The sequence below is a fragment of the Pteropus vampyrus genome, unplaced genomic scaffold, assembly GCF_000151845.1.
Source record: "Pteropus vampyrus isolate Shadow unplaced genomic scaffold, Pvam_2.0 Scaffold538, whole genome shotgun sequence".
Lineage (NCBI taxonomy): Eukaryota > Metazoa > Chordata > Mammalia > Chiroptera > Pteropodidae > Pteropus > Pteropus vampyrus.
Genome location: NW_011889319.1, coordinates 25,116 through 37,048, shown reverse-complemented (window position 1 = coordinate 37,048; position 11,933 = coordinate 25,116). Strand labels below are relative to the sequence as shown.

The window sequence follows — 11,933 nt, the reverse complement described above, 5'->3', positions numbered from 1 at the left end:
TCAAAGAGCTGGTCCGCAGCACGGCTCCCACAAGACACTAGCTGGGACAGGATGGGGACAAACGGGGCACGGAGGAAACCCACCGAAAACCCGTGATGGAGCGCGGGTGAGATGCGCTGGCGGTCACTGCAGCGTGAGGGCTGCGGGCAGAAGGCACAGTGAGCCGGCGAGGGCCCTGCTCTGTCCCAGGCACCCAGGGCGGTCCTTCGTCACCCTGGAGCTGCCGGTTCCCAGGCCCCACAAACGAGCGCGGCCAGCCTGAGCCGCTCAGTGTTTAATGTGTGCGCTTGTGCCCGGCCTCCCAGGAGACGTCCCCTGCCAGTCCACATCCAGGAAAGGCCGGCCGCCAGACCCCCGACCCCCTGGCCGCCATCAGAGCACGACCCTGCTGGCCAGGACCACGTCCAGGACGTCCCTCGTGTGGGCCACCCGCACGTCCGCGAAGCCGTGTCGCTCCAGCAGGCGTCGGTAGTGGCCCGGGCCGCGCTCCGGGCCCTGGGAGTGCAGCAGACGGTGCAGGGCGCGCCGCAGGCCGGGCCGGGCCTCCCGCGCGTCCTCGTCCAGGGCCACTTCCACCAGCAACACGCCGCCGCCTGCGGGCACAAGGACAGATGCTGGGTCGTGTCCGGGGGACGCCAGCGCGGACGGGCAGGGACCGGAGCTCAGGGGAGGGGCAGAGAGGCGAACAGAGCGCCAGGGAAGGTGGGGAGGGAGGGAACGGGAGGCGCAGAGGGAGGAACAGAAATGGGAGAGGGAGACAGGGAGGGGCAGGGACAGAGGGGGGGACAGGGACAGAGGGGCAGGGAACGCGGAAAGGGGGGTGGGGCCGACGGCTGGAGACTGAGCCTGGGCTGCCTGGGCCCCTGGGGAAGTCACTGTGCAGGGGAACTCGTGGGTGCTGACGGGGGGGCGGGGGGGGAGGGCATCGGGACCCATGGGGAGCAGGCGAGCGATCAATCGATCGATCAACACATCTAGCGTTCAGGAACCTGGGCCACAAGTGCTTGGGGTGGGACACCAGCCACTGCGGGGGGGGGGGTATCGTCAGTGGAGAAAGTCAAAGGGAGAGCTCTGAAAAGATGGTGTGACACGGTGGGTCTGAGTGTGAGTGTGAGTGTATGAGTGTATGTGTGAGTGTGAGGGTGAGTGTGTTTGTGAGTGTGATATTGAGTGAGGGTGAGGGTGAGTATGCGTGTTTGTGAGTGTGAGGTTGAGTGTGAGCGTGAGTGTGTTTGTGAGTGTGATATTGAGTGAGGGTGAGTGTGAGTATGCGTGTTTGTGAGTGATGTTGAGCGTGAGTATGTGAGTGTGAGTGTGAGTGTGAGTGTATGAGTGTATGTGAATGTGAGGGTGAGTGTGTTTGTAAGTGTGATATTGAGTGAGGGTAAGTGTGAGTATGCGTGTTTGTGAGTGTGATGTTGAGTGTGAGTATGTGAGTGTGAGGTTGAGTGTGAGCGTGAGTGTGTTTGTGTACGTCTGTCCACGGCTATTCATTTTCAAACGGGGTCGTGGGGGACGGGGGCTCCGGGCGTGGGGACAGACCGTGCGGTCACGGAAAAGGCTGAGCGGGTGCGCACGCAGGAGCCGCAGCTCCTGGGGCGGGCAGAGCACGGTGGAGCGCCACGCGTGAATCTGGCGTTCCCGGGGGAGTGTGGCGCAGGCACTGTCGCGGGCCACGCCCATCAGAACGCGGGGCGCACGGCGCCCGCCTGCCGTCACTGCGTTTCATGGTCTTCACAGGGATACACACACCGGGCTGACGACCGACTCCAAACAGCGCTGCTTTTCATTGACCCTTGTGACCCTGAGCCTCCGTGTGGTGACCCCTGACCTCCAGCGGGGGTGGGGAGTGGGGGGAGGGGGAGCGGTGCGGTGGGTGCCCATCTGCCGCTTCCTGTGGGAGAAACACTCCCCCAAGGCCTAGTGCATGCCAGCAGGTGGCACCAACGGGTGGCCAGGCTCCTGACACTTTCACACGTGGCTGTGGCCGGCGGGTTGGAGCTCCGGGCCCCCCGCACCCGACCCTTCACGGTGTCAGCCTCGCCCGCAGGCCTCTCTTCCGGAGTCAGGGACAGTCCCTCACTGTCTTCCCAGGTAGCTGAGGGTCGAGCTCCCGTGTCCCCAACCCGGCTGCTCTAGAAACGCCACAGCTCTGTGACCCCCCCTTCCCAACTCGCCACGGCCGTTCGATGCTGCGCTTTGCTCGACGGTTGGGGACACCCGGTCCCCGAGCACACTGGCTGTGCCGCGGTGGCTCTCCAGCCCGGCTACCTGTTCACTTTGGGGAGGGGGTGGGGGGCTCGGCTGCTGCCGGCACCTCCTGGAGCTGGGAGACCCCCGATGTCGGAAGGGGAGCGGGCTTTCTGAGGCCGGGAGGCCAGCAGGAATGGAGGGACAGCGGGCCTGGAGGGACAGCGGGGCTGGCACACGGAGACCCCCAGACTTCTGTTGGGAAAAAAGGTTCCCCTGCACCCCAGAGGCGGTGAGCAGACCTTGGAAACCCAGAGACGGCCTCCAGCTTCACGGGAATCAGCCCAGGGGCTCGGTGGAGGGGCTGGTGTGACGGTCACCTCTCAGGGAGGTCATTCCTGCTGGGGCAGAGGCCCAGAAGGCCGCGGGTGGTCAGTTTCTGCAAAGACCACTTAGCGGACGTCATCCTCACTTTGCCTGTTGTCAGGAACAGGATGCCCGAGGGCGAAGGAGACAGAAGCGGCATCACGGTGCTGAATGACCCCCCGCGGCTAAGTGTGTCACGCTCCGAAACCGAGGAGCACAGAGGGACGTGCCTCGCGAGGACGCGGGACTGAGGTCCTCGGCATGGGGCGGGGACGTAGGGAGCCCGCGGAGGGGCCCTGGCCACGAGGCTTTCTCCGCTCCACAACCTGGTGACACAGGGTGGCCTGGCCACCAAGGGCACAGCAGGACCCACAGCAGCTGGGAAATGTGGTGGGGGGAGCGTGCACCTGGTGAGGGGTGCAGAGGGACATGACCAGGGCGTCGGGGACGAAAACTGTGGGCCCAGCACGATGACACTCGGGTAAGCCACAGCTCAGGATCAGTTGGCAAAAGGTCAGAAACTTGTCACCGCCACCTGAGAATCGAAGGTGTCCTCAAGGAAAGAGAGCCGAGCACCAGACGGTGGCTGGGGCGACCTACTCTGTGAGATTTATGTGTATGTGTCTTTAATAAAAACCGTCTTCCTGTTTGAGGGAGGGGCCTCGGCGATGCGGCCTCACCTGGGTGGCAGCTGCCTGAGATCCGGCTCAGCAGCTCGTGCGCCTTGTCGTCGGGCCAGCCCTGGAGAACTCCGGGGACGACGTACAGGTCTGCCTCCGGGAGGCGGTCCTTCAGAAAGTCACCTGGTTTAATACAAAACGTAAGAAGTTCGTCAGGGACACAAGAAATGGTCCCCCACCTGACGGAAGTAGGAGGTGCCACTCTCGCAATGGAAATGAATACAGATGCTGCTTGTAGTGGGGAGACCACGTCCCCCCAAAAACACACATCCACGTCGTAACCCTGGAACCTCAGCACGGGGCCTTGTCTGGAAACAGGGTCTTTGCAGACGTGATCCATGAAAGGTCTGAGGTGAGTCCTCTTGGAGCAGGTGGCCCTAGACCCAGTGACGGTGTCCTTATAAGGGACAGAAGAGGAGAGACACAGACACAGAGAAGCCACTGGACACAGAGGCAGAGATAGGAGGGACGCGGCCACCAGCCCAGGGACGCCTGGGGCCCCCAGACACTGGGACAGGCAGGAAGGACCCTCTCCTGTGGCCTCTGGAAGGAGCGAGGCCCCGGGACACGTGGATGGCACACTACTGATCTCCAAGACTAGGGGAGGCACATTCCTGTTCTTATGCGCCATCTGTTTGTGTGGTCTGTTTTTACAGCCGTGGAAAAGTCGTGCCAACAGAAAACAATTTTTTGAGTTACGTTGTCAGCAAACATTACATTGTTACTGTTTAGTTCGGCTGGGATGGTGACGTCTGTATTGAACAGGTACAGACCTCTTTCCTTGTCGTTATCCCTGAAATGATACAGTGTAACAACTATTTGTACAACATTTGCGCTGCATCAGGAGGTATACGCAACCTAGGCGTGATTCAAGGGCTATGGGAGATGTGTTGAGGGAACGTGCAAATACTGTCATTTCTATTTAGGGACTTGAGCGTGTGCAGACGTAGGTGTCTGAGGGGGTGCTGGAACCAATCCGTGGCACAGACAGAACCACGGCTGCATGCACAGGAGTAAGAACACGGCACGTGTACCCGCACACAAGCATGCACACCGCCCTGCACACACACACGCAGAGACACACACTCAGCATCACAGGTGAGTGAGGTGGCCCAAGGGCCACCCCTCTGTAAAGACCCAGGAGCCTTTACCTGGCACGAAGCTGACCTGCTCTGTCAGTCGCCCGGTGGGTTGAAAACAAGCCACACGCTCGATGGCCTCTCGGAGGTCGAACACGGTCACCCTCAGACCCGGGTACTCTCGGGCAAGCTCGTGGGCCAGGGCACCCATGCAGCCTGTGGGTGGCAGAGACATGCTTTGCGACCTGCCCCTCCCGGGCCTCAGAAAAACCCGGGGTGAGGCGTTCGCCCTCAGCAAAACCAAAACGATGTTCTAGAAAAGTACATTGAGGCCAGTGCCATGAAATGCAGCCAGCTGGTGGGAGCCATGGCTGATGTCTCATGTCGGCCTTGGGGCCATCCACGGTCAAGACCACGTCACCTGGTGTGTGAGCAGGTGAGCGGGGTGCAGAGTGTTGGGGAAGTGGGTGCAGACTCACAGGGGAATCCTTAGAGCAAAGCTGTAAGGTCCATACCCTTCTCTTCTTTCTGCTGTGGGATGCAGGCGCAATGGCCGGCGCCACAGCAGCCACTCTGGGCCACCAGTAGGGGGTGCAGAGAGGGTGGGGAATTGCAAGCTGGCAGCTGAGAAGTCCAGTCCGGACCCTGAGCCCACGACCGCCCTAGGCAGGCCTCTGCTCTTCCTCTGCCCACTGTCCTGAGCTGAGGTGGGGTGCAGTGTGTGGGGCATGGGGACACAGGGCTCCACGGTCGTCTCTTCCACTCGGCAAGCACCAGGAAGGACCCCGTAACCACCTAGCAGCTGGGAACATGTGCCCAAGCCCCACACCCACCCTGGCCTCACGTGGGTCCTTAGGGGTCTGTTAAGATATAAACCATTTTGCAAGTCTAATGAACAGGTCACGGGCCCGCGGTTTAATACGAGCAAAGCACACACAGGCCACGGGCACGGATTCCTGTGGGGTGTACGCACCTCCCAGGGTGCAGGCGGAGCTGAATCGGGACAGGTCGAAGGCCGTGGCCACCTGGTGTGCGGTCAGCCTGGCGAGGCCATGCGCGGCTCCTGAGAACCACGGCTTCCTGTCTGGGCTCTGGCTGGAGTCCTAAACCAGAGCGGGATCTGAGTGGCCACGCTGAGGCCGGCGACCCGCACGCAGCCTGTGCTCCCAGCTGGCACGTCCCAGGTGGGGGCTCGGCAGGGCCCGCGGGGTGGGGAGCCTCAGGGCAGAGCTGGGCTGGGCGTTGGGGACGCTGGGGCGGGGCGGCGTCAAGCATGGCTGCATGGGCCGGGGGGGTCACGTGGCAGGGGCAACTCCTTCCAAATGCGCCTGATAACAGACACCTGAGTGTCACCGAGGCTTGGGGTGCGTGGGGTCAGGGCTCTGGGGCACAGCCAGCATGGAGGGGTGGTGCGGACCCACCTCGCCAGCAGCTCTGGCCTCGGAGCAGCTTTGCGTTTTCATTCCGTCCGTCCCTGTCTGTCTGTCTCTGTCTCTCCTTCTCTCTCCCTCTCCCCCCTCCATGTCCCTGAACCTCTTTCTCTGAAGGACAGAGCAGCCTGGCTCCTGCAGTGTCCCTCGGGAGTGTTCTGAGCCCTCCCCCCAAACCACAGACGGCCCCTTCTCAGCTGCAGCCACGACCCGACTTGTCCTTCGTGCGTCTGCCCCAGCTGTGCTCACCCACATGGACCGAACCCAGCCTGTCTCCCCCTGTGTCCCCTCCCCGTCTGTCCCTCTCCCCATGTGTCTCATTCTGTGTGTCCGTGTTTTTGTGTCTTTCCGTTTTTGGTCTCTGTGTCTGTCCGTCCGCCTCACACCTGACTGAAACCCCAGGCTGCGTCCAGTCATTTCCGTGTCACACAGACAGCCCGACTCAGCACCTGTGTGGTCCGCCCTCAGCAGCCGCTGCTGGGGAACAGCTGTGCTCCCCAGCCCCCCCAAATGTGCTGCCCTGCAGAGCTAGGTCCACGGCATCCCCCTCCCAGCACCCCCCTCCCAGCACCCCCTTCCCGGGCCCTGCAGCACCTGAAACGCCCGGCCCCGGAAGGTCCCTGGCGCTGTGAGCGGCCAGCAGCCCGCCGTCCCGCCCGCGGCCTGCCGTCAGGGTGCTTTTGAGTTCCCGCATGTCCACTGCCCGGAGCCGGGCCGACCCCACTGGGCCTTCCGCGAACGCAGGCGGCATGGAAGGGCCTCCTGGCGACCTACCGGGCACACGGCCCCGTCCTCGGTGCCCGAGGCCCGCCGGCGGCAGTCGGCGGCGGCTCCCGCCCGCACGGCGCGCTCCAGGCAGCTGACGTGGGGCCAGTCGAGGTCGTCGCAGAGCACGGCGAGGCTGTGCAGGGAGTGCTCGCCGTGTGACAGCAGGTGCCGGCCGGCCAGCTCCGTGTTCCTGTAACCTGACAGGACAGCAGCGTGTGACGTCCGCCACGGCTGCCCCCGCGCAGCTGACCGCTTGCGAGCCACCGCCCAGGTGCCCGGGAAGGGCCACGGAAACGTCACGCAGCTGACGGGGGCGAACCCCACGCGCGGGGGCAGCCCCCAGACCGAGACCAGCCGCGGACTGACGTCAGAGTCCCCGCCGGCCATCGCTCCGGGCTGGTCCCTCGGCCCGGACACGGTCCCCAGGTGGTCAAAGCAGCCCCGGCGTAGACAGTGCTACGCGGCTGTCCTGTAGCTGCCATCAGCATCTGTGGGCGGCTGGGGGTCGGCGACACGACGCCTGGGCGTGAGGGTGACCGCATGCACCGGGGAAGGCCTTGGAGGCACAGACGGGACGTCACTGAGCAGTGACGGCGTCTGCCGAGTCTCCAGCCGCGGGGTGCGGGGTGCGGGGTACGGATACACCAGCCGCACCGCTGCATGGCCGGCTCTTCCCGGCAACTCGAGTCCATACCCTACCGGCTGTTTCTCTGGACGGCGTGACCGCCACGGGGCCCACCCTCTCTGCAGCCACCTCACATCCCGGTAGGGCATTCACAGGCCCAGCCCGAGCCCTCCCAGGACGCCCCCACCTACAGAATTGAAGGTCTGGCACGGTGGGGGTGCAGGCGGTTCCGGCGGAGACCCAGACAGCCCCCCACGACACCAGCCGCGGGGCGAGAGGCACAGCACCGCGTTCACGCCAACGACTAGGTATTCCCAGCCGGACAGCGAGGGCTTCCGGGCGGCGGGCAGGCCCGGCACAGCTCACAGGCTGCAGTGGGGACAGCACGAGACGCCCACCGGGGTGACTGACAGGGACCAAGGGCGTGGAGCTGGCCGTGCTGCTGTCTTTCGGCTCGTCCCTGCAGAGGACGGCGCGCTACAGGGAGGAGGCTCCACGTTCGCTGCTCCACCTCATGGGGACACACCCCAGCGCCTGGGGACACACCCCAGCGCCTCACCATGTGCTGGGGCCTCCGCCGGCACCCCACCTCACTTCCCGCAAAGCGCCGCTGCCTGCCCGGTCCTGAGCCCTTCTGCCCCCGTGACCTTCCCACGCGTCTCAGGGGCCACCTACAGGACTCCCTGCTCGGCCATCAGGCGCAACCCCGTTTAGGTCAGCAAGGCAGACTGCCGTGCGGCCCCCTGCTGACCCGCCAAGCTATCCATCTGTCCACCCATCCACTTGTCTCATCGGTCACCTACTGTCTACGTCACTGTCCGTCCGACCGCCTACCAATCAACCCATCTTTCCTTCCTTCCTTCCTTCCATCCATCCATCCATTCATCCATCCATCCATCCACATCTTCCTTTATTTATCTGTCTATCTGTCCATCTGCCCCTCCGTCTTATCTATCTAGATAAATAAGGGAGAATAAATACGCCTGCTGTGCGCACACACGCTCTGTGGGTTCCCTTACTCTGGAGAGCCCTGGCTGACCCGGCCCGTCTGACACCGGAGCCCGTCAGGAGTCGCCCCCCAAACACAGACACACACCCCGCCTCTGTTTCCTCTTCCTCTCGTCCTCTGCTTTCTGCCCTCAGGTGAAGTCACGTCTCTGACCACAGAGGGGTGGACGGCCGGGTCGTCCGTACCTCAGCTGGGAGGCCACCTTCACGCAGTGACTCCCTGCTGCTGGCTGAGCCTCGGCGACACAGCCCCGAGGGTCCTCACCTCTGTCTGACTTCTCCAGTAAGCCCAGGGCCACACAGACGTCCAGCAGGCGGCCGGTTCCACACTCAGAGGTGTCCAGTTTGCTGGCAACATCCACGGCCCTCAGCGGACCCTCGTCTTGTAGTAAATCAAACACCTTCAGCTTGCAAGCCGTGAACAGGGCCTGTCGGTGCAAACCAGAAACAGTCAGACTCCTGCCATGACTCATCAAGTGCTTGTTTTCTCTTCCTGTTGACCGTCAACAGTAGCTCATCGACCCGAACGTCTCCACAGAAGGCTGCGTTTAGGCTCCGGTTGGAACAAGGTTTGCCCAAGGCAAGAGCAAACTGCTGAATATTAGGCAGAAAAATGGTCCTAGGGGAGAAAAGCGATGCGCTGTTGCCAGGGGCTGGATGGTGCCCCCCTCAGCTGCACCCTCAGATCCGTATGTGGAAGCCGGATGCCAGGACTTCAGAAGGTGGCTGCATTTGGTGACAAAGGTCCATCCCCAGAGGCACTGACTCTCTGTTCTGCTCGGGACACACAGCCTCACGTGACATCGAGAACCCGCACGAGACATTGGGAACCCACACGCAAGCCATCCCCTCTGTGACAACGCAAAGACCTCTGTGACAACGGAGACCCTTCCATGAAGGGCAGGCCACGGCACTGTGTCTAGAGTGACCAGGATCGATCTGGCCAGTGACCTGTTCCGTGACTCCCTGCAGCCCCCACTGGGTCAGTGGGCGTGGCGAGCGGGAGGATTCTGTAATATGACCTATGGAAGAGCTGGGTGGACGCATAAGTAGGTGGGGAGGCAGGTCGGTAGGAACATGGATGACAGAGAAATTGATGGATGGACAGATAAGTAGATGATAAAGATAATAAACAGACGAATGCATAGATGATAGATACGTAAGTGGACGCAGGGATAAATAGATAATAGATAATAAATAGACAAATGCATAGCTGGATGACAGATTAACACATGAATGGATAGGTAATGCATACATGATAACTCAACGAGTAGATCGATAGATGATAGATATGTGAATAGATAAATGGACAGAAGATGGATAGATAGGTAAATGTATCAATGAGAGATATACAAGTGGGTCGAAGGCCAAACAAATGATAGATAAAATGGATGGATAGGTGATAGGTGTTAGATAAGTGAATACATAGATGATAGATAAATGGATGGATAAATGACGGATGACAAGGGGATGGACAGTTTCTAGATAGATGGGTAGATAAGTGGATGGGTGATGGATAGGGACGTAGAGGATGGATACGTAGATGAATACACGGATAGGTAAATGGATGGCTGGACACGGCACCGATGACCACGCAGGACGGATGGCAGAGGCTCAGCCAAGGCCACGTGTTGGCTGCTGGCTCCTGTTCCTCTGGCTGGACAGCGGCTCAAGAAGCTGAGGCCAGGGGAATTGAGAACACACGTACTGCTCTGCTCTGCCTCCTGGGCACCTGGGACCTGGTGCCACAGCCCCCTGCACCTGGCCAGCAGGGGTCCAGGGCACCCCAAGGCTACTGCTTGGCCAGCTTCTGGCCTCACGTCTCAGGGCTGGCAAAGCACCAAGCGCCCCACACCGGGGTCACGTGGGCACCCCTTACTTTCAAACGCCCAGAGACCCTGACCTTTCCGCATGTCACCTGAGGCCCCTGGCCACGGGCACAGGCCTCACATACCAGCTGTGCACCCTCAGACAGCTGGGCCGACGACTCCACCCTCTGCCGGTCCCAGGAGACCGTCTCTGTCTCCAGCCATTTAGTGATGGCGGAAAGTCGGCCCAGACACAGCCCTGCGGGGGCCTCAAAGAGATTTGCTGAAGACCTGACCCCCCAGAACGTCTGAATGAGAGCTCATCTGGAACGAGGGTCTGTGCAGATGTGATTAGTAGGGGCCTGAGCTGAGTCCTCCTGGAGCAGGTGGCCCCAAACCTAGTGACAGTGTCCTTGTAAGGGACAGAATGGGAGAGACAGACACAGAGGAGATGGGGCACAGACGGGAGGGACGCGGCCACCAGCCCAGGGACTCCTGGGGCCCCCAGACGCTGGGAGAGGCAGGAAGGACCCTCCCCTGGAGCCTCTGGAGGGCGCGAGGCCCTGAGACAGCGAGATGTCCCACTGCTGGTCCCCAGGACGGGGGGAGGACACATTCCTGTGGTTTTAAGTGCCCAGTCTGTGGCCACCGTCTCAGGCACTGCAGGACTCTGGTACAGGTACCTTCGATGCTTTGAAGCCGTCTATGAGTTCTAGGAGGCCCGTCGGGAACGGGGGCAGGGTGTCTGCTGTCCTGTCGTGATCTGCGTCCTGGCTGCTTGGAGCCTCTGGTCCGTGGCCGCCGGCCTGCGCCCCGCCCTGCGCCCCACCGTGGCTGCGGCCCTCGTCCCTCGAAGCGGGGTGCGAGCCAGCGCCCTCCGTGTCCACGTCGCCCAGGCTTTCGGAGGGGTCCGTGGTGGGGACGGACTCGGACTCGTGCCGGGCGGGTGGCCGGTGCTCGGGGCGGGGCGGGCCGTGCAGCTCGGCCATCTTCCTGCAGAAGTGGTTCAGGGGAAAGCCCACGACGTTGAGGACGTCCCCGCGGATCTGCTGCACCAGCATGCTGCCCAGGGACTGGATGCCGTAGCCGCCGGCTTTGTCCCTGAGTGCGGCGGGCCGGAGGGAAACGGGGCGGGGGAGGGGAAAGGTTACGGGGCTCGGCTAAGCTCCCGGGTCCCAGGGGCCAGTGCAGCGTGTCACAGTGAGTGGACGTGACCCGTGCCCCGAACCCCACTAACGGTCTCCAGCCCAGGCACCTCTGCGTCCGGCTCTAGGCCGAAGTTCTATGTGACGTCCGGTCCTGGCCCCCGGCTGTTCCCAGGAGAAGGTGCCCCCGCTCCCACCGCAGGCCTGGTGCCGGTGGCTTGTGGGGGTGCAGGCTGAGGCCCAGCTCCATCCAGCCTGCTCGTCTGCCCCCGGCCCCCTGCCCTAGGCGCCCCATTCTCATGTCTTTATGGGGGTCGTGGGTCCTGACGTCTGCTGACACCACCTCAGGGGGACGAGGAGCCTGCGTCTCCCTCCTGCACTGCTACCAAGTACCCGGCACGTCCCCTCCTGTGTCCCCATCCCCAGACCCAGGCCCGGGCCCAGGCCAAGGCAGGAGTCTGGTTCAGGGCAAGGCGACCCCACTGGCCCGAGCTGCAGGCTGCGGTGGCCGCCCTGTGGCCGGCGTCTGTGACGACACAAAGCTGGTCAGCCAGCCTGCGTCCAGAGCCCACAGGGCTCCCCAGCCACGTGCCGTGACGTGCGACGCTCGGCCAGGTCCCCGGGGATGGCGTCATGGGGGGCCGCGGCCTCGGGGCGCTGGGACACGCACATGGGCTCCCCGCTGTCGATGTAGTCCCACAGCAGCTCGTCCGACAGCTGCGCAAACTGGACCGTCGTTTCCTCGTGGAACTCCGAGACGTCCACGTCCAGCCGGCCGTCTGCAGGGACACAGCCGGGCGGTGAGGACGGCGCCACGGGCGGCCTCAGCGTCCC

At 62.7% G+C, this 11,933-nt stretch overlaps 1 protein-coding gene across 12 annotated transcripts in view; it reads right to left on the bottom strand.

Annotated features, from left to right (window-relative positions):
* Positions 1-11,933, bottom strand: part of ASMTL (acetylserotonin O-methyltransferase like) — a 21,200-nt gene that overhangs the window by 1,715 nt on the left and 7,552 nt on the right. For 5 of the 12 annotated variants that reach the window (XR_002777877.1, XR_002777879.1, XR_002777880.1 and 2 more), the window contains 9 exons: positions 11,770-11,878; positions 10,638-11,055; positions 8,412-8,574; positions 6,520-6,710; positions 5,289-5,418; positions 4,388-4,531; positions 3,237-3,359; positions 2,964-3,091; positions 84-593 (listed from right to left, as the gene is read on the bottom strand). Coding sequence is in view for 5 of the 12 variants with exons in the window: in XM_023525177.1 (XP_023380945.1) it covers positions 373-593; positions 3,237-3,359; positions 4,388-4,531; positions 5,289-5,418; positions 6,520-6,710; positions 8,412-8,574; positions 10,638-11,055; positions 11,770-11,878 (1,499 nt within the window). In the remaining 7 variants the exon portion in view is untranslated. Of the gene's footprint in view, positions 1-83; positions 594-653; positions 1,025-1,567; positions 2,589-2,963; positions 3,092-3,236; positions 3,360-4,387; positions 4,532-5,288; positions 5,419-6,519; positions 6,711-8,411; positions 8,575-10,637; positions 11,056-11,769; positions 11,879-11,933 lie in introns of those variants that run through there. The other 7 variants (XR_002777878.1, XR_002777882.1, XM_023525178.1 and 4 more) reach the window with 6 other exon arrangements.